General features: G+C 41.7%; 2 protein-coding genes across 2 annotated transcripts; one reads left to right on the forward strand and one right to left on the reverse strand.

Moving 5' to 3' along the window:
- The first annotated feature begins 6,690 nt into the window (after positions 1-6,690).
- Positions 6,691-12,246, forward strand: LOC119733659. Its single transcript, XM_038207057.1, has 2 exons — positions 6,691-10,497; positions 10,573-12,246. Exons 1-2 carry the CDS (start codon positions 6,691-6,693, stop codon positions 12,244-12,246), a joined length of 5,481 nt encoding a protein of 1,826 aa, XP_038062985.1.
- A 2,529-nt stretch (positions 12,247-14,775) lies between these two features.
- LOC119733660 (protein bfr2-like) lies at positions 14,776-15,977 on the reverse strand. Its single transcript, XM_038207058.1, has 2 exons — positions 15,702-15,977; positions 14,776-14,970 (listed from the first exon to the last, which is right to left on the reverse strand). The coding sequence occupies exons 1-2, from the start codon at positions 15,975-15,977 to the stop codon at positions 14,776-14,778; spliced, it is 471 nt and encodes a 156-aa protein (XP_038062986.1).
- Between the last annotated feature and the right edge of the window lie 5,572 nt (positions 15,978-21,549).

Below are 21,549 nucleotides of genomic sequence, written 5' to 3' on the forward strand. Positions count from 1 at the left end.
ACCCTTGTCAGGGCTATTTCTTCTTTAGGGGGAGACCGTTCGCATGTACATCACAATCCTTTTTTGCTAATGCAAATAATTTTTTACGGAATTTATTTTGGGGGGCTAGACAAAATGTTTGGGGGGCTACAGCCCCCCCCCCCCCCCCCGTAGAACCGCGCCTGATTTGTACTTGTTAAACGAAGTGAGCTTTCAGTCTTGAGTTCAACTATTCAAATCTCATTTATAATTTGAATCATCTTTAATTTTCACTGAGTCCGAAAGCTTCAAATGGCATTCCATGGACAGCTGTTAAAAATTGGTTCTTAGTATGATCAGAGATGTAGGAGGTCCCAATATGATCGGAGATGACAGAGCTCTCAATATGATTGGAGATGTAGGAGGTCCCAATATGATTGGAGATGTAAGACATGGTCTCAATATGATTGGAAATGTAGGAGGTCTCAATATGATTGAATATGATTGGAAATGTCAGAGGTCCCAATATGATTGGAGATGTAGGCGGTCTCATATCAATATGATTGGAGATGTAGCAGATCTCAATATGATTGGAGATGTCGAAGGTCCCAATATGATTGGAGATGTAGGCGGTCTCAATATGATTGGAGATGTAGGCGGTCCCAATATGATTGGAGATGTAGGCGGTCCCAATATGATTGGAGATGTCGGAGGTCCCAATATGATTGGAGATGTAGGCGGTCCCAATATGATTGGAGATGTAGGCGGTCTCATATCAATATGATTGGAGATGTAGGAGATCTCAATATGATTGGAGATGTCGGAGGTCCCAATATGATTAGAGATGTAGGCGGTCCCAATATGATTGGAGATGTAGGAGATCTCAATATGATTGGAGATGTCGGAGGTCCCAATATGATTGGAGATGTAGGCGGTCTCAATATGATTGGAGATGTAGGAGGTCCCAATATGATTGGAGATGTAGGCGGTCCCAATATGATTGGAGATGTAGGAAGTCCCAGTATGATTGGAGATGTAGGAGGTCTCATATCAATATGATTGGAGATGTAGCAGATCTCAATATGATTGGAGATGTCGAAGGTCCCAATATGATTGGAGATGTAGGCGGTCTCAATATGATTGGAGATGTAGGCGGTCCCAATATGATTGGAGATGTAGGCGGTCCCAATATGATTGGAGATGTCGGAGGTCCCAATATGATTGGAGATGTAGGCGGTCCCAATATGATTGGAGATGTAGGCGGTCTCATATCAATATGATTGGAGATGTAGAAGATCTCAATATGATTGGAGATGTCGGAGGTCCCAATATGATTAGAGATGTAGGCGGTCCCAATATGATTGGAGATGTAGGAGATCTCAATATGATTGGAGATGTCGGAGGTCCCAATATGATTGGAGATGTAGGCGGTCTCAATATGATTGGAGATGTAGGAGGTCCCAATATGATTGGAGATGTAGGCGGTCCCAATATGATTGGAGATGTAGGATGTCCCAGTATGATTGGAGATGTAGGAGGTCTCAGTATGATTGGAGATGTCGGAGGTCCCAATATGATTAGAGATGTAGGCGGTCCCAATATGATTGGAGATGTAGGAGATCTCAATATGATTGGAGATGTCGGAGGTCCCAATATGATTGGAGATGTAGGCGGTCTCAATATGATTGGAGATGTAGGAGGTCCCAATATGATTGGAGATGTAGGCGGTCCCAATATGATTGGAGATGTAGGAAGTCCCAGTATGATTGGAGATGTAGGAGGTCTCAGTATGATTGGAGATGTAGGAGGTCTCAATATAATTGGAGATGTAGGAGGTCTCAATATAATTGTAGATGTAGGAGGTCTCAATATAATTGGAGATGAGGTCTCAATATGATCGGAAAAGTAGGAGGTCCCAATATGATTGGAGATGTAGGAGGTCTCAGTATGATTGGAGATGTAGGCGGTCCCAATATGATTGGAGATGTAGGCGGTCTTGATATGATTGGAGATGTCGGAAGTCCCAATATGATTGGAGATGTAGGAGGTCTCAGTATGATTGGAGATGTAGGAGGTCTCAATATAATTGGAGATGTAGGAGGTCTCAATATAATTGGAGATGAGGTCTCAATATGATCGGAAAAGTAGGAGGTCCCAATATGATTGGAGATGTAGGAGGTCTCAATATAATTGGAGATGTAGGAGGTCTCAATATAATTGGAGATGAGGTCTCAATATGATCGGAAAAGTAGGAGGTCCCAATATGATTGGAGATGTCGGAAGTCCCAATATGATTGGAGATGTAGGAGGTCTCAGTATGATTGGAGATGTAGGAGGTCTCAATATAATTGGAGATGTAGGAGTTCTCAATGTAATTGGAGATGAGGTCTCAATATGATCGGAAAAGTAGAAGGTCCCAATATGATTGGAGATGTAGGAGGTCTCAATATGATCGGAGATGTAGGAGGTCTCAATATGATTGGAGATGTAAGGGGTATGACTAACTTATTAGGCCTACTGTTTCTTTAAGAGTATTAGAGCAGATGCAGGAAAGGATTAGTAAATTCTCTTGGGAGGGGCAATAAATTAGAGTTAAATTTCAAATTGTTTTAATTTTTTTTAATAAATTTTTGGGGAAGATTATAACACCCTAAACATAGATTGTTTTTATCTTTTATAGATAATGTCATTGTACATTTTACATGAAAGTTTGTGTTGTATATTCATGTTTTATTTAAACGAGAATCTGTTTAACTTTTGATATATTTAATTTTCCAATATCCTTTTCACTTGTGGGCATATTTGTTAATAAGGCAGACTCTAAACTACCCGAACTTTTGTCAAACTGTAGTGTATCCGGTACCTTAATTTACAGGTTGCAGTATTCTCATTACAACAATCTATTACATGTATATGTTTGCTCTCCCCCTTTCTGAATTCCGTGTATTACAATTCAAAAAGAAATGTAAACTGACACCATTGCAATGGTTGGTCTTCTTGCCCTAAATGAGCCCTTTTAAAAATATATATATATCGCCCAGACAAGCAGAATGGTGTAGACGAAACAACCATGCACTTTTTAAAGTTGCATCATATTATGGTTTAAATATAGATTGTAAATAAATTGTGCATTCTCATGTTGCAAACAAATTGAAATAAAGCTTTGTCTTTGCAATGTTTACACTGTTAGCAAGCATTTTGTGTAATTATCCCCGATAGCAACCCCCCCCCCCCCCTCAAATTGGTCCAATTGGGATTATTTTCAATTCATTGGAAAATTATTCCATTTTCCCAATTGGTTCCAATTGGATTATTTCCAGTTCATTGGAAAATTATTTCATTTTTCCAATTGGTTCCAATTGGTTCAAATTGGTGCCATTTATTCCAATTCATTCCAATCGGTGCCACTTATCCAATTGGGCCCAATTGGATCCAATTGGGCCCAATTGGATCCAATTGGGCCCAATTGGATCCAATTGGTTTGTGCCAATTGCCAATTGGAGATAAAATCCAATTGGTTCCAATTGGAAAATTGAATTGGACATTTTGGTAAGGGAGTCCAAGAGTTCTAAAAGGATTGAGCGAAATTGCACTATTATGTAGACCTTTACACAAAGCCAAGTAGGCCTACATATGAAACGTCGAATCAATGACTTGCCTAAACCATTCCAATCTTTAGCTAGGGCCTAGGCCCTGACGTTGCTAGCTCAAGCTTACATCATGTTTTTGGGAGTGTTTTACATGTATTTGCTACATAGAGATCTATAAAAGAAAAATACTCACTTCCTTTATTTGTCATGGTATCCGTGGAGGGCAAGGTGCCATTTTCAGCCATTTTAATGGCCTGAAGTTGCCTACTGAGTCAGCCCCAGCAAACTGCAAGCTGCACAGCCGTGCGTACGTACGTATGCTATGTACATGTACGTACGTACAACGTGTACGTGTGCGAAGCAATGCTTTTCCTCGTTCCCAGCAGAGTCTGCCTTCGTTTAAAAAACAAGCACGCAAGTTCAAGAGTCCTGGGTACGAAAAAGCTAATTGACGTAACCGACAGAGGGCGCATAATAAAAATGACACACTACGTTTCCACATAGTGTCGTAAAAAGATTTTTTTTTGTAATTTCTATGGACTGACAAAGCGGCGTAAATGTATACGTCGGGTCGTGAAAACAGTTACATTTATATTTGCAGATTAATATTTTTTTCTGATTACCTATATTTCAAAATTACAGCTCAATTTGGTCTAAAATCACCGTAGAATAATTCAGTTTAACATAATAATTCAGTTAAATCAAAAATGTCACTTTGCCCAAAATACCAGGATACGACGGTTCGTGGTACGACTGACGAAATGTTTGCCAGATTAACTAGCCATTTTAAGTTAACAACCAACAGTCATTTAAAAATGTAATGATTCAAACAAACAATTATGTTTAAGACTGAAAAGTTCACAGCATGTATCATAAACACTGAGAGTATTTCCCAAAGCAAGCAAACCGAAGGAAGATTCTATAATAGAACAATGGCAAGGACAATACACCCCAGTTCGGAGGTTGACCGAGGTAGCAACAAGGAAACAGGTGCATCCACTGCTTCTATTTTAATACAGAACACCCTTGGTGATTTTAATGTTCACCACAGAGAATGGCCGGGCAGCAAGTCCCCAACAGACCAAGCTGGTGTTGCTTGCCATGACTTCGAACAGCTGGTTGACAAACCCACTCAGGGTGAAAATGCACTTGACCTGGTGATACTTGACACTCCATCACGCTTTTCCACCACTGTTAGAGCTGCACTTGGCTCCTCAGATCACAACACTAACATGGTTTTCTTCAGGAATCCCCTCCTTCTTGACAATCCATGCCACTATAGACTATGGGACTACAGAAAAGCCAATTGGTCATCTTTTAAGCAACATCTTAAGGATGCAGCGTTGGATAGAACTCTCAAAACAGACGACCCAGAGCAAGCTAGTTTGAATGTAGAGAACATCATCTCTAGAGCTACGGAGATGTTTATACCATACCGCCACGCTACCATATGCCCTACCGATATATCATGGTCTATGGAAGCTTGTCGCATGGCCGACAAAGAGGTTAGGAAATCATATCTGGAGCCAAAACCCTACTCCTGAAAACCAGGATGACAGGATCAGAGACAGGCATACCAACAAGTCGAGAAGGAGGCCAAGAAGCAACACTTCAAATGTACAAGAGAAAAGCCGACATCCAAAACAACAAAGCCTAGAGATTGGGGGTGGGCTGCGAAAAGGTTGCAAGAAAATGTTGAAAATGGACAATGTATGGATGAAAATGTGGACAGTTCCTACTTGTCCTATTAATTTAAATTGTACAAGATTGTTCAAGGAATGAAAAAATAGCTCTTGCAACGTCCCTCTTATATTTTAGGTTAGGTGACATTTTGTTCACATTGTGCTGTTTCTGGTGATGTACATCCAACCTATTTGGCTCCCCGGCAGTGCAGCCCCTGTAGGGGCATTTCTTCGGCCTCCTTTTTTTGGCGATTATGCGGCTGTACTTGGTTGGTTCTATGAAGAGAAATCGAGGATTGCAACAAAGAAAATTGTCAGTGAAGTGCAGTGTAGTCTGTCAAAGAGTTGAAAGAAATCCAAATACCTACTTGTACATGTATACATTTTCCCAAGGGATCACATGTTCATGTACAATTGTACATTTTACCATAGGATTTTTAGATTTTCTGAAAATCCCAATCTCTAAGTTTTGCACAGAAACATCTTAATGTTATCTTGTTATTTTTATTTTGAATCCAGATGTATTTTTTTGTGACTGTTGTTCTGGACCGTTTGTCCAGTTTTCTTAAGCAGCGCCCTCTATTGAGTTTTTCGTTTTGCCAGTTTTTTCACATATGTTCATGAAAACGTTTTTGACAATTTTATGCAAGTTCCCACATTTTTGCAACTCGTTTTTGACACCTGATCAACTGCCATCCCTGTAGTCACCTGTGAAAGCATTGTCTGTAAGTTTATGCCATTTCCTCTTGCATTTTGTAGCTATAATTAGAGGTATTAAGGGCTGTTTTCGGACTCGGATTTTAGGTAAACAATCTCGTCTATGTCGCTCGGCCATATCGTAACTGGTTAATAACATAGCGTGTTTTACATGTACCTTTCTGTTTTATAGAAAATCCGCTTAGGTTTATTTCGCGCTTTTCGCTTGCTGTTATTTATGGGTATTATCTTTTATTTAAAGGATAGATACACTCATTGACATTTGTTACCACTCTTTTTCTTAATTATTGCATGTTTTGAGATTTAAGATTAGTGGTGTTTAGTCAACTTTAAACTGTGTATTTAAGCCTTCAAAGCCCATGAGCCACTTTACTTAGTGCATTTTTTCTACTTCTTGTTACACAGTTTCACTCCTTTTTCACGGACGATTAAACTTGGAGCTTGGACGCTACTTCCTGACTCCCTCGTTGTTCTTGATAGGAGTTTGGCTGGCTGTCTAATTTTGGTTAGATACACCTTAAGGAGGACAGTACAGTGAAAAGACAGTAACCAGCTGGTGTTATAACTGCGGCAGTCGATCAAGGCGACTCATCTTCATCATTGAAGACAAATGCGATGATCGAGCCTCTCGGGCAAGTTCAAGGGTCACACGCTCATCTTCATCATTGAGTGAAGTAGCCAGAGCCCGTGCCAAAGCGGAGGCGGCGAGAGTCCGTGCATCTTTTGCTGAAGACGAGGCAAAAATGAAATTGCAGAGGGCCAAACTAGATGCAGATTTGGGATTGCTGGGCCACCAAAGAGAGGCAGCAGCAACTTTGGCTCAAGCCGAGGCATTGGAAGCAGCCATGGAGATGGAAACTGGATTGTCAGTCAACAAAATAAGCACACCACTTCCTCCAGCAGACATCACTCAGCGCACGAAAGACTACGTTCAGCAACAAGCTGAATTTCAAACTGGTTTTTCATCAATGCCAAGCCTCGAACCTGCTTACAACATGAGACCCCCCTCACCACTGAATCCTGCCAATGCTGAAGTCACATCTTGTCCCCTGCAATGCAGTCCGACGTCAGTGGGAAACCAGACACGCCCCCATTCCCCCCAGAAGACCCCTGCAGGAGATCAAGGTAATGACTTTGCCAAGTATCTTGCACGCCGTGAGTTAGTCAACACAGGACTCACACATTTTGATGATCGACCCGAAAACTACAGAGCTTGGCGATCATCATTTCACAATGCAACAAAGGACCTGGGTATAACACCAAGCGAAGAGCTTGACCTGCTAGTGAAGTGGCTGGGGAAAGAATCATCAGACCACGTCAAAAGAATCTGTGCTGTGCACATAAAGGACCCGACCACAGCTCTGAAGAAGTCATGGGAACGGCTGAAAGAGCAATACGCAGCACCAGAGGTCATCGAAAGCGCCCTCTTTCGCAGACTGGACGGTTTTCCACGCATCAACAGCAGAGATCCGCTCAAGTTGAGACAGCTTGGTGATCTGCTCATGGAAGTCCAATGCGCGAAGGAAGACGGATACTTACCTGGTCTCAGCTACTTGGACACGGCACGTGGTGTCAATCCCATAGTTGAGAAATTACCACATGGCCTGCAGGAGAGATGGATCACCAAGGGATCAAGGTACAAAAAACAACACAATGCCTGCTTTCCCCCATTCTCCTTCTTTGCTGAATTCATCTGCTCAGAAGCCAAAACCAGAAATGACCCGAGTTTCACCATCTCCAGCAACAACAGTGGCCCCATGAGAGCAGACAAACCCACCACTAGAAACACTAGTATGAGAGCACCGATATCCGTACATAAGACAGATGTCTCCATAGTGGCTGAATCGAGTGCAGACTCTGACGCAAAGAAGAGCGATCCCGGTAAAAGCTGCCCCCTCCATCAAAAACCACATCCCCTGAAGAAATGCAGGGCTTTCAGAGCAAAGACCATAGACGAGCGAAGGGCCTTCCTCAGAGAAAATGGAATTTGCTTCAAGTGCTGCGCATCAATCTCTCATCTTGCGAAGGAATGTGTGATTCCACTGAAATGCACCGAATGCAACAGTAATCATCACAGCACAGCCATGCATCCTGGTCCTGCCCCCTGGACTCTGAAGGCCTTTACCCCCACACCACAGCATGGCGGGGAGGAGGAAGTTGCCCAATCCAGCCCACCTGTTGTCAACTCACAATGCACAGAGGTATGCGGTGAGGGCCTATCGGCAAAGTCATGTGCCAAAATATGCCTGGTGAAAGTTTACCCACAGGACCAACCTGAGAGTGCTGTCGAGATGTACGCAGTAATAGACGACCAGAGTAACCGGTCACTGGCGAAATCTGACTTCTTTGATCAGTTTGACATCCGAAGCAGCCCATCACCCTATTCCCTTAGAACCTGTGCAGGAGTTACAGAAATGACAGGGAGGAAAGCTGATGGTTTCCAGATTGAAGCTGTGAATGGAGGAGTAAGCCTGCCTCTCCCTCCTCTCATCGAGTGCAACGAGATCCTAAACAACAGGGCAGAGATACCAACGCCTGACGTAGCTCTTCACCACGCCCACCTGAAGTCTGTAGCACCATACATCCCCAAGTTGGATCCGAATGCTGAAATCCTTTTGCTGCTAGGGAGAGACATCCTCAGGGTACACAAGGTGAGAGAGCAGATAAACGGCCCACACAACGCCCCTTTTGCTCAGCGACTTGACATTGGCTGGGTCCTCATCGGTGAAGTCTGTCTGGGAGATGCATATGTGCCAACTGTAAACAGCTTCAAAACCCATGTTCTGGAGAGCGGACGCCCCTCTTTTCTGGCTCCATGCAAGAATCACATCTGCCTGAGAGAGAAGGCAACTCACAGCGGGGAGCAGCAGGATGCTTCATCACGGACGCTCATCAGTAACCCAGTCAGAAGACCAGCTGATGACAAACTCGGAAGAGAAGTATTCAGAACAACCCCTGAAGACAACAAGCCAGCTCTCTCCATCGAAGACACAATCTTTCTACAGATGATGGATGGAGAATTCAAGAAAGATGACACCAACAGCTGGGTAGCTCCATTGCCGTTCAGAACACCCAGACCTCATCTTCCAAACAACCGGGAGCATGCTGTCACCCGTCTTTTATCTCTACGACGCAGCTTAGATAGGAAGCCGGAGATGAAGAAGCAATTTATCGACTTCATACAGAAGTTATTCGAAAACGACCACGCAGAGAAAGCACCTCCTTTGAGAACCGGAGAGGAGTGTTGGTACCTACCAACCTTTGGCGTATACCATCCACAAAAACCGGAGAAAATACGAGTAGTCTTCGACTCGAGTGCTCAACATCATGGATTCTCCCTCAATGATGTTCTACTCACCGGCCCAGACCTAAACAACAGCCTGCTGGGAGTTCTAATACGGTTCAGGAAAGAACCTGTGGCCATCATAGCCGACATCCAGCAGATGTTCTACTGCTTCGTTGTGAGAGAAGACCACCGCAATTACCTCCGATTCCTGTGGTACAGAGACAACGACACCACAAAGGATGTCATCGACTACCGCATGAAAGTGCACGTCTTCGGAAACAGTCCATCCCCTGCGGTCGCCATGTACGGTCTGAGACGAGCCGCGCAAGCAGGTGAACAAGTCCATGGCGCAGACACTCGAGAGTTCGTCGAAAGACATTTCTACGTTGATGATGGACTCAAATCTCTGCCGACAGAGGAAGAGGCCATCGACTTGCTGCAGAGAACCCGAGCATCGCTCGCTGAATCCAACCTACGACTGCACAAAATTGCTTCAAACAGCACCACTGTGATGCAGGCCTTCCCCGCCGATGATCATGCCAAGGGCATGAAAGATTTCGGCACAGGAGATGAGACTGGACCTGTCCAACGCAGTCTAGGACTTTCCTGGGAAACCACGACAGACACCTTCACCTTCAAGGTATCGAGTGGCGACAAACCATTCACACGCCGTGGAGTCCTGTCGACAGTCAACAGTCTCTTCGATCCACTTGGCCTTGTAGCTCCAGTCACCATACAAGGCAGAACCATACTGCGTGAACTCACCACTGACACTTGCAGTTGGGATGCACCCCTCCCTGAAGGAAAGCTGAAAGAATGGGAAGCATGGAGAGATTCACTTCAGGAGTTGAAGAATCTTCACATCCCACGCACCTATTCTTCGAAGTCCCTTTCCAAGGCACAGCACACCGAGTTGTGCATGTTTTCAGACGCATCCATCAAAGCCGTCGCTGCAGTTGCCTATCTCAGAACTGTTGACGAAACTGGACAAGTTGACGTGGGCTTCGTTCTGGGGAAAGCTAAGTTGACTCCTCAGTCACAACCAACCATACCCCGTCTAGAGCTGTGCGCTGCAGTCCTGGCAGTAGAGGTAGCAGAACTCATCCTAGACGAAATTGACATCAAGCCAGATGCCGTGAACTTCTACTGTGACAGTAAAGTCGTGCTCGGGTATATATACAATGAAACCAAGCGTTTCTACGTGTATGTACACAACCGAGTCCAGCGCATCCGACAGACAACACAGCCAGACCAGTGGCACTACGTACCAACAAAGCACAACCCAGCTGACCACGCTTCCAGAGCAGTTCCGGCATCCCAACTCACCACTACATCATAGTTCACAGGACCAGCTTTCCTACACAAACCAGGCAAAGCTGACGCGGAGAACCAAGATTCCTTGGAGCTGGTTGCCCCGGACTCAGATGCAGAAATTCGGCCCGAGGTGAGAAGTTTCATCACCAAGACCGAAGAGAGACAGCTCACACCAAAGCGCTTTGAGCACTTCTCAACTTGGAAATCACTCCTGAGAGGTGTTGCGTTCCTCATTCATGTCACTCACTCCTTCAAGAAGGACCTGGCAGACCAGTCAGCGGAATGCAGAGGTTGGCATCAGTGCAACAAACCACGCACTCCAGATGAGTTGGCTCAAGCCAAGAGTGTCATCATCAAGTCAGTTCAGGGAGATGTCTACTCCGACGAGTTTGCGTCTCTTGAACAGAAGAGCGATGTTTCTACTTCAAGTTCACTCTCGAAGCTGAATCCCACACTAGAAGACGGATTCATCAAAGTAGGAGGCCGTCTGAAGCATGCACAGCTGGACAACAGCGAGAAAAATCCCATTCTCCTACCAGGACGCAACCATGTTTCTACACTGCTGGTACGACACTACCATGAGCAAGTGAAGCATCAAGGTCGCCACTTCACTGAAGGAGCCATCCGAGCATCAGGCTTGTGGATTGTCGGCGGTAAGAGGCTCATCAACTCTGTCCTACATAAGTGTGTGACATGCAAGAAACTTCGTGGGAGAATGGAAGAGCAGAAGATGGCTGACTTACCCCCAGAGAGACTCGGCACATCACCACCATTCACCTTTGTGGGCTTAGATGTCTTCGGCCCGTGGACAGTCGTCGCCCGCCGCACCAGAGGAGATCAAGCTCAAAGCAAACGCTGGGCGGTGTTGTTCACTTGCATGAGCACGAGAGCAATCCACATAGAAGTCATAGAGGCCATGGACACTTCAAGTTGCATCAATGCACTCCGGAGGTTCTTCGCCATCCGTGGACCAGCAAAACAGCTGAGATCGGATTGCGGAACGAATTTCATCGGAGCCTGCAACGAGTTACAGCTTGGAAAGGAGCAGCAGCAGGGGAATGATGTTCAACACTACCTCAGCGAACATGGCTGCACTTGGGAATTCAACCCACCCCACTCATCACACATGGGAGGTGCCTGGGAGCGGATGATTGGAGTAGCACGTAGAATCCTCGACTCCATGATGCTACAAAACAAATCTGGCCTGTCCCATGAAGTCCTGTGCACCTTCTTAGCCGAAGTTACAGCCATCATCAATGCAAGACCGCTGGTTCCAGTCTCTACCGATCCCGGCCCACCGTTCATCCTGACACCTGCCATGCTACTTACCCAGAAGGTTGGTGCACCTCCTCCTCCTGGAGACTTCACTGACAAGGACCTGTTCAAGAGCCAGTGGAGACTAGTGCAGAGTCTCGCAAGCAAGTTCTGGTCCCGCTGGAGCCACGAGTACCTCCCCACCTTACAGAGTCGGCGAAAGTGGACGGAAACTCGTCGCAACCTTCAAGAGGGAGACCTGGTACTCTTGAAAGACAAGCAAGTTGCCCGCAACGAGTGGCCCCTGGCGCTAGTTACTTCCACCTTCGTAGGAGACGATGGGAAGGTCCGCACCTTGGAAGTGAAGGTCACCGCGCAAGGCACCACCAAGAAGTTCGTGAGACCTATCGCAGAAGTCGTACTGCTGCTACCCAAAGAGGACTGAACTTTGTAAATATGTTCCTGTAGTAGTGACATCTTAAAGACATCAAGCGGGGAGTGTTCTGGACCGTTTGTCCAGTTTTCTTAAGCAGCGCCCTCTATTGAGTTTTTCGTTTTGCCAGTTTTTTCACATATGTTCATGAAAACGTTTTTGACAATTTTATGCAAGTTCCCACATTTTTGCAACTCGTTTTTGACACCTGATCAACTGCCATCCCTGTAGTCACCTGTGAAAGCATTGTCTGTAAGTTTATGCCATTTCCTCTTGCATTTTGTAGCTATAATTAGAGGTATTTAGGGCTGTTTTCGGACTCGGATTTTAGGTAAACAATCTCGTCTATGTCGCTCGGCCATATCGTAACTGGTTAATAACATAGCGTGTTTTACATGTACCTTTCTGTTTTATAGAAAATCCGCTTAGGTTTATTTCGCGCTTTTTGCTTGCTGTTATTTATGGGTATTATCTTTTATTTAAAGGATAGATACACTCATTGACATTTGTTACCACTCTTTTTCTTAATTATTGCATGTTTTGAGATTTAAGATTAGTGGTGTTTAGTCAACTTTAAACTGTTAAGCCTTCAAAGCCCATGAGCCACTTTACTTAGTGCATTTTTTCTACTTCTTGTTACACAGTTTCACTCCTTTTTCACGGACGATTAAACTTGGAGCTTGGACGCTACTTCCTGACTCCCTCGTTGTTCTTGATAGGAGTTTGGCTGGCTGTCTAATTTTGGTTAGATACACCTTAAGGAGGACAGTACAACTGTCATTACATTTTAAGCATACTAGTTCATGTATATAGTATGTTCCTTTTGGAATTCTGATGTTAATTACATGTAGTTTTGATGGCTTTTTGTATTTTTGATCAATTTTTCATGTACATGTATATTTTTTATAGGATTTTTAATATGTAAAGCGCTCTCGAACAGGCTGGTCCTGGAGAGAGCTCATTAGTTAACTAAATTATAATTATTATTACATGAACATGCAACCCAAATTTGTACGCAAGGTCCATGTCATTCCAAAACTGTTATTTTAATTTTACTTTTTGTTTCACCATTCTCTTGCTTTGAACAACTCCTTCTTCCCTGCGTCTTTGTTTTTTATTTTGAGTTGCCTTTGAAGATACTGCGCCAAATACACCACAGCCCTGTGGCACAAGCTGCATGTTTGTGGAGTTCTTTTTCCCTGTTATAATGTTAAACAATTCAAATCACAGAAAATAGTTATTAATACACATTTTTAAAGTTAAAAACTGGAAACCTCTACCTTTAGCATAGCATACAAGTATATAGAAAAATATATTAAAAAGTTCCAAGGTGGATTAGCTTATTGTGTAAAAGAGCTAGTGAGCATTACTATTATGTTTGTTAATTGTTATTACATGCAAAAAATTGTAAGATCTTTCGTAAATGTTGTCTTTAATCCCTAAAGGTTTCTTGCTAAGAACCTTTTAAATTCTTAAACATTCTTAACTCATCGCCCAACCATTTTGGATTTTAAAAAGATGGGCATGCATCTGCCCTATGCTACATGAAACTATGGTTGGCTTTGCAGTAATGAATCCATCAAACTCTTGCACTATTTTTTTTAACAACCTCAATGAGGTTGTGTGACGTGTCTTGCAGTGTTCCCTGTCCCTAAGCTATAGAGATATAGACTAATTCCGGTGACCAAAATTAGCTTTCATTCACTCTAATGCTGCAGAGCTAACATTTGCGAAGGAGTAGCTCCTTCGATTTTAACAACGTATGCTATGCACTTGCCTCACAATGTAGTGTTACACTCCAGTAATGACATTTCATTTTGTTGCCGGTTTGTGTTAAGTGATAAACAACTGAAAAATTGTTTTGAAATTAAAAACTCTTTCGTACAGGTTTATACTACTTTGTAATATGACTGTTTCGTTTGCGTCCATTTCCAACTCGGTTTCCACCTCCGTCACTAGCTCTGTCTCCACCTCCGTCTATTTCTTCGTTCTCCATATCCTCGTGCTCTCTTCTTTACCCTTGATAGTTAACAAAGCCATGGTAAAAGCCAAGGTCCAAAGTGCCAGCGTTAAAATCTATGTACAAAATCTATGTACAGGGTACAAAGTTTTTAGTTTTGGGCATACAACTTGAATAAACAGTGTCTGCCCCCCAAAAAGCCTTTTCCACAAGGCCAAAAAATACCAGTTGAATCCTTATGGATGCAGCAGTATACCTGTAGTTGTGTGAAGCTGGTACACTGCAGAATGCAACATAATTTGCTATTGGATTGGCATGACCATATGAACGAAGCTGAAGGGGGTGAGGTTTAAAACGGTACTAGGATAATAAGCTAATGATGCTGGTCTTTTTCAGGGGAAAGTGGCATGTTGCGTTTTGTGCCTGAACTCTTTCTGTGAAATATGTACAATCATAATGTGGTTCACGGAAGTAATTATTTTAAACAAGTATTCATAAGATGAATTTGCGTCAGGGTGATGTCAATCAATATTAGGATCAATATGTCAATCCTTGATTTTACACAGGGTTATACGGCTCACTTACAGTACTACTCTCTGATGGAACCCAGCTAACATCATCTTCATCCTCGCCACCAAAAGGTATCTTTCTCCATCTCTATCTTCGTCTTCACCAACATCTTCAACGTCTTGATCTTTATCTCTATCCTCTTCTTCATTTGCATCTTTTCCATCTTTGTCCTTGTTGCCAACTCTACTTCTGTCTCCACCTCCAACCTATAAAATATTGTTTTTGTAATTGTGTTCTTTTAGTTCCGTGTATCTATATGTTAGACGGCAACATGTGTATGCGCTTTTTTAAGCAAATTGTAAACTCCCTATTGGTCTAAGGAGCATGGAGCGCACACGTACAATTAGAAAGTATAGCACCATTTCAGTATTAGCTTCTAATTGTGGTCACCAGATTAGTCTATGGACTCATCATTTCAAAAGGGACAGAGTACGTCCGATATCTCAGAACTTGTTTGCAAGATATGGCTGCATGTCGGACGCACTGTACTCTTAGAAGAAATCCTGCCTGTCATGCATGGAGTGGATAGACCATTCTGAACACAGCTGATTGGGAAATCATTATAAAAGGTAGACCAGGTTGGACGTCACCTTCACTGCATAACAAGTGATGACACCAAATTAAAATTATCCGTTCCCTATTTTTACCACGTTGCAGAAGCCCTAATTTCTTTCAATTTTTTTGGGTGTTCTCATTATTTTCAGCTGCTAAGTTAAGAAATACTGCTAGTCACGGTTGATGACATTATTTTATTTATTCCTTGTTCGTCATTTTTAAAACTACATAGTTGGGGAATGTCACGTACAGTAGGTAGCATCGGTAAAATTCACAACCAATTTCATGACTGTTTAAGTTCCAAACTTCACCTAAGTTGCTCATATTGAAGTCAATATTCACAATAAATAATAATTTTACCCAAGCTTTACTGCTCACTTACAGTACTACTTTCCAATTGAACACAGCTAACATCATCATCTTTATCATCGTCTCCGTATTCGTCTGTGTCTCCATATTCATCATCGTCTTCACCCACATCTTCATCTCCACCATCAACTCCATCCATGTCGCGATCTACATCTTCGTCTCTGTCCTCATCTACATCTTCTCCTCCATCTTCAACTCCGTCTTCACCTCTGTCTTCGACTCCATCATCATCTTCACCTCTGTCTGTACCCTCTATGCTTTCATCATCACTGTGCAGTCCTTGTAGCATTTGGCTCAAATACCAAATAGCCTGCAAAAAAATGCCATTGTCTTTCAATTGTATGCTTCAATTCCCAATACCTGCATGTCACGATCTGCGTGCGTCTATTAAAAGAGGAAGTTAATTCTTAATTGAACAAAGAAAAATTGACAGGAACCGGATTTGAACCTGCGAACTCCGTTCATGTCAATTTTCTTTGTTCAATTCATTAATGATCATATATATGAAACTAGTCATTTTCCTCTTGTGGTGTTGTAGTGGTCCTGAAGAACACTCTTCCTATTTTCACTGCTTTATCAGCTGACCTCTCCAGATCAGTTCGTAGCTTATAGGACTTGGTACAGATCTTGTAATAAGAGTAGACACTTCTCCAGGAGCACAATGTGCAGGGACTTCACCAACAAAAAATGTTTTGGTACTTTCAAAACCTTACAGAGATAGCCATGTGCAATGCACCATTTGCCAAGTTTCAGCTATTTCGATTGTGAGACCTTACTCTGCTGTAAGGAATGTTTACATCCATGACATCCCAAGATTTCATACGTCCTTTATTGACACTCGGGAAAAGGAAACAGGTCAACTTGTACGCGAACCAACTCGTACGCAGGACGACTCGTACGCAGATCTTGGTTCTTGGATTACTGAACCTCCAAAAGAACTCCTAAGAATAATGCTGAAACTTCCACTTTCCATCCAGATGGTAAGTCAACCATTGCTGCATAACTGGTCGTTTTATAGCAATTTTGGGGCTGAAAATGATGGTTTCGTTGGGACGTTTGATAGTAGAAGTTTGAAATATCTGGATGGCCTTTGACCCTACTAATCGCCAAACCTGTCCAAACGTTAAATATGGTGATTTGTAGAGGTGCCGGTCAACTCGGTCCGTGACCAACTTGGTCCGAGCCAACTCGGTCCGTGACCGACTCGGTCCGTCACCAACTCGGTCCGTGACCGAGTTTGGGGATTAATATAATGAAGAAAACTGTCTATTCTTTGGATATGCACAAAGGCTAAGGAAAATCATATGCATTTCAGACAAATTTGAACGTGGCTTTTTAAAGATCGAGATGCAACCTTTTTTACAACATATTTTATCGATATCAACTCTCTTATCATTCATGTGCTTATCATCAGGCCTATTTAATTTAGCTTTAATTTAATTTAAACAACATTGAACTTAAATTATCATCGGGCCTATCATTCTCTTCTTCGTCTCAAATTTTTTTTTGGGGGGGGGGAGTTGATGTGACATTAGTCTAAGATGGATGGTGGAATTGCTGTATTTGGTTAAATTTCTGTTTCAAGACTGAATATTGTAATAGGACAGTAAAAGAAGCTAGTAAAAATCCACAATCTTTTTGTGTACAATTTCCCATAGGGACCAAGTTGATTACGGACCGAGTTGGTCACGGACCGAGTTGGTCACGGACCGAGTTGACCTGAAAAATGGGTCAAAGGTACTTGAACTACTGATCTTCCTGTCCACTTTCTTTTGGACGAGAAAAATTCATTTAACAAAAACGTTAAATCTGCTGTCAGTGTCAGTGGCTGTAGTGTATCTGCTTTTCTGCTATTCTGATAATGATAGCACTACAGTACATAAAAGCAGATGGCCAATTTTCGTCCTCCACAGTTGTTCCTACAAAAGGAGCTGATCAATTATTCCATCAAGATCAAGATCAAGACCAAGCAACACTCACTCAGTTCATGGGTGGATGTTCATCATGGCTACCAAAGGGAAGTACCATCCCTCCATGCTCAGTACAAACAAAGCGAAGCGTACGTACGAACGAACTACAACAATGTACGACAGCAGTATGAAGTCATCATTATCAGCTGTGAGGCACCTTGACCAATTACAACACGGCTCCTATCTTTGTTTTTTTTTCTCTCACCGTCATATGAAAGCCATGTTTTAATTGGTCATTGGCATCAAGACAATCATTTACAGACAGTATTTTAACATAATTTTAACAGGGGTGAAAAACTTGAGAACTTGCATTAACTAGTTGTTGAGATGGGGTGGTTATCAGATATATTACACATGATTAGTTGATCAAACTTCAGATGAAGAAATAACTATTTTTTTAAATGGGTGTGAAATACCCATGTTTTATTAGAGATGAGCACTATACTAAGAGCAAACATAATTAAAAACAAATTGTTAATCCTGGAAACATTTAAAATGTTGTTTTTGTTTACACTTAACGTGTTTGGAACCTGCAATTATATGTTTGATGATAAGGGCGTCCCTTTTTAATAATATGGTTCCTAATTTTTGTTTTACCTTGTGGGAGGGTCGGGAGGAAAAAAAACCTGGAAAAAAATATTGCTTTGTCCCTTGAAATCCAGGAAAATTAAAAAATATTGCTTTGTCCCTTGAAATCAAGGAAAATTTTTTAAAAATTAATTCGTTTTTCTTGATTAGAGATTCTAGACAGGATCAACAGCATAAAAAAGTGGTCGGTTAGAAATGAGAAACATACAATTAAAAAGAATTAAAAAGGGGCGCCCTAATAACATTCATAACTTGTTTTAATGGAATATAACATTTAAAAAAAAACTGTTTAAAGGAACTGTCTGAATTCCTTTGATTTTGAATAAGAAATGATGAGTATTATACATATTGAACAAAATTTCCAATGGTTTTACATTTACCAGTTCCCTGAACCTAATCAATGGCCTTAATTATGCTTTAATTAGCCATTTGCATGCAAATTATGTTTGAATTGCACGCAAATGACAGCGTCACTCCGTATGGAGGGTGAGACTGTGATGGATTTAAATGTGCTGCCGGAGTAATATTGCTGTACTTAGGTATGTACTTGTGACATGACAACAAAGATATTCACTGGAGAGTGGATTGTTTTTGGATAAGCATTCAAGTTGATTGTTAAATGACCTCATTACATATGCACAAGAACATTGATGTTTAATAAAAAGCATTTATAAAAATTATCACTAAAATTTTTACATGACCTCATTACATATTCACAGAAGAGTTGATGTTTAATATTAAAAAGGATTGTAGTTTTTAGAAAAGTTATCACTGTTAAATTTGTTTAGCAATAAAATAACGTTGAATATGTGGAACTGATGTCGCTGTTTGCACACTTAAAATCGGAAAATAACGAAAATGGCGTCAACACAATTTTGAACTCGATCATATAAACTAGGGCCTACTCCTATTATAAACTATTAAATAACATTATAGTAACAATTTGGCTAACCGTGCAGCTTGGGTTACAAGTATAATTCAAGCAAGATATGTTTTAGGCATGCATGGGCCTTTTCCGAAAAAGTAAAATATTGGGCCGAACCATGGCCTAACCTAGCCCAGTGGACAAAGTCTTCATTAAATTGCGACAAACAAAGTCGTAGGCCTAGTGCAAAGAAGACTGGTCGTCCAACCTGGGCTACAGGCTATAGGGCCTAAAGTTAAGTTAGGCCTGACACATTTTCAAAACACGAAAACGAAAGAGCACAAGAACGTACATGTATATCACCCAGTGCATAACATAAACACAATTATGCTCACCTCGATATAATTATCAACCCAATCTGACTGCTGGGCGTGAAACTATGAAAGTTATAAAAAATGTACCGTCAAGCCTTCAAGGTCAAGTATGTAGTCGAAGTACGTCTACGTCTAGCGCATTCGCGCTGTCATTTTAAATGTCACGTGTGTTCTTTGCCGCGCACACGTACGTAGCGCGTACCGCAAGCGCTAGTCAGCTAGCTTTATAGACCGGGTCAAATTGAAGGTCACCGGCTGTTTATCAAATGTCATAATATTTACAAAACTGTATTGTTTTTGAGCTGCTGTGCATAATGAGCAGCTCGGTCCTGGCCTAGCCTAGCTGCTGCTTGACTGACGCGCGGGGGCAAGTTTGTGGGATAAAAACAGTGCATTGATATTATATACAACTCTAATATAGTCAAACTTTGTAGAAATAAGGATAAGCCCAAGGCTAAGGTCAAAACCCGGATAGCATTTTGAGCGTATTGAATGTGATGGTACCCTATGGCCTAACGTGGCATGTAGACTTTGCCCAAAATTACCTCAAGCAGTGTTGCAAAACTTCTTTGTTGATGAGCTTCAAACCCATTCAGTTAAATATAAGTACTTTCACCTCACTAAAACGTGCTTTGAAAATTTTGTGTAAAAATGTCGTTACCGAAAAACCTATGACGAAATTCCGAAATCTGATTTCCGAAAACTGGACGAAAATCGGGGGGGGGGGGACGGATTCCTACCATGACGCACTTGAAAAAATGTAAATAATCCCACAGTTTAACCTATACCAATTTGTGAAATGGATAAAATATAATTAATTATATTTTATTTTTCATCCACATACCCAGCATCGTGTTTGTCAAAACCATTATTTCAATATTTTTTTGGCACAGCTTAAAGTGGTCCATCGTGCACCTCAAAATAAAACGGGGAAATCGTGTCAAAATGTTCCACAGGCTCATAACTTAAAAAAACGTGTCAGAAAATGTACTACATTGTATTTTACTCAGATTATTTACTCACTCAAATTTCAATGAGATTATTGAACTCACTCAAATTTCACTCTCTGTGAATTTTAGGGTAAAACTATCATTCAAGCAAGACGCTTGAGGGGAAATTAAAGTGCGCCACGTTAGAGGCAGCATCAATATTTTGTGGTCTTATTGATCTAGCATTATTGATGTAGCTATAGCGGAATAATTTCTGTTCAGTATTGTTCATAAATTCACCCAAAATCGAACGTCGTATATGAATTCATTACCAAGCTTGGGAATAATTTGTTCAAAATTACGATGCATTTAGTAGTATTTTATAAAATTAACTTTGATAAGCTCTATGATAAACGGGATTATGAAGTACATTACATTGTATACAATTGTCTTTATGATGTGGTATCAGTGAATATGAAAGAGGAGGATTATAATTTATAAACGGAAATATAAGTAAATTTACGATCATGGTTTATGTTCTACCATTGAAATAATTCCTGCCCTGAGTTGAGATATTAACACATTGGAACACGCTCAGGTTAATATTTTTGATTCCCCCCCCCCCCCCCAATACACCGTTTTCTGACTAACTCGTCTCTTTTCCTTTGGCGACTGTGATCCGTTTTGATTTATGAAAATTCATAAAAAAGATGTTTAGGAAACACCTTATCACAAGAACTTATACTTGTGCAACTACGCACATACTAAATTTAAAATGTCTGCGTCCAGGATGCGACGGCTTTAGAATATCTCCGCGCGTAAGAAAACCGGCACGGAGATTGCCAGCATTTTTTTTTTCAAATTGGGCTTAAACGCGAATTGTATGCATGTTGGAAGCGTGCTAAAATGTGGATTCATATTACTGATTTTAAAAGAATTAATTTGATTCAACCAGGATTGCTTAAATTACGCATTTCAATGACCCCAAGTTTTGAACATAATTTTTTTGAAAGAGGATAGCACTGGCATTTCTTCCCAAACCTCATAATGACTAAAATGAGCGCCCTCTCTTTCTTGGTACGAAGCAGATTTGAGCAGGAACTTGTGAAAATATTGAAAATCTTTATTTCTTTTA

Source organism: Patiria miniata, unplaced genomic scaffold, assembly GCF_015706575.1.
Source record: "Patiria miniata isolate m_02_andy unplaced genomic scaffold, ASM1570657v1 HiC_scaffold_26, whole genome shotgun sequence".
Lineage (NCBI taxonomy): Eukaryota > Metazoa > Echinodermata > Asteroidea > Valvatida > Asterinidae > Patiria > Patiria miniata.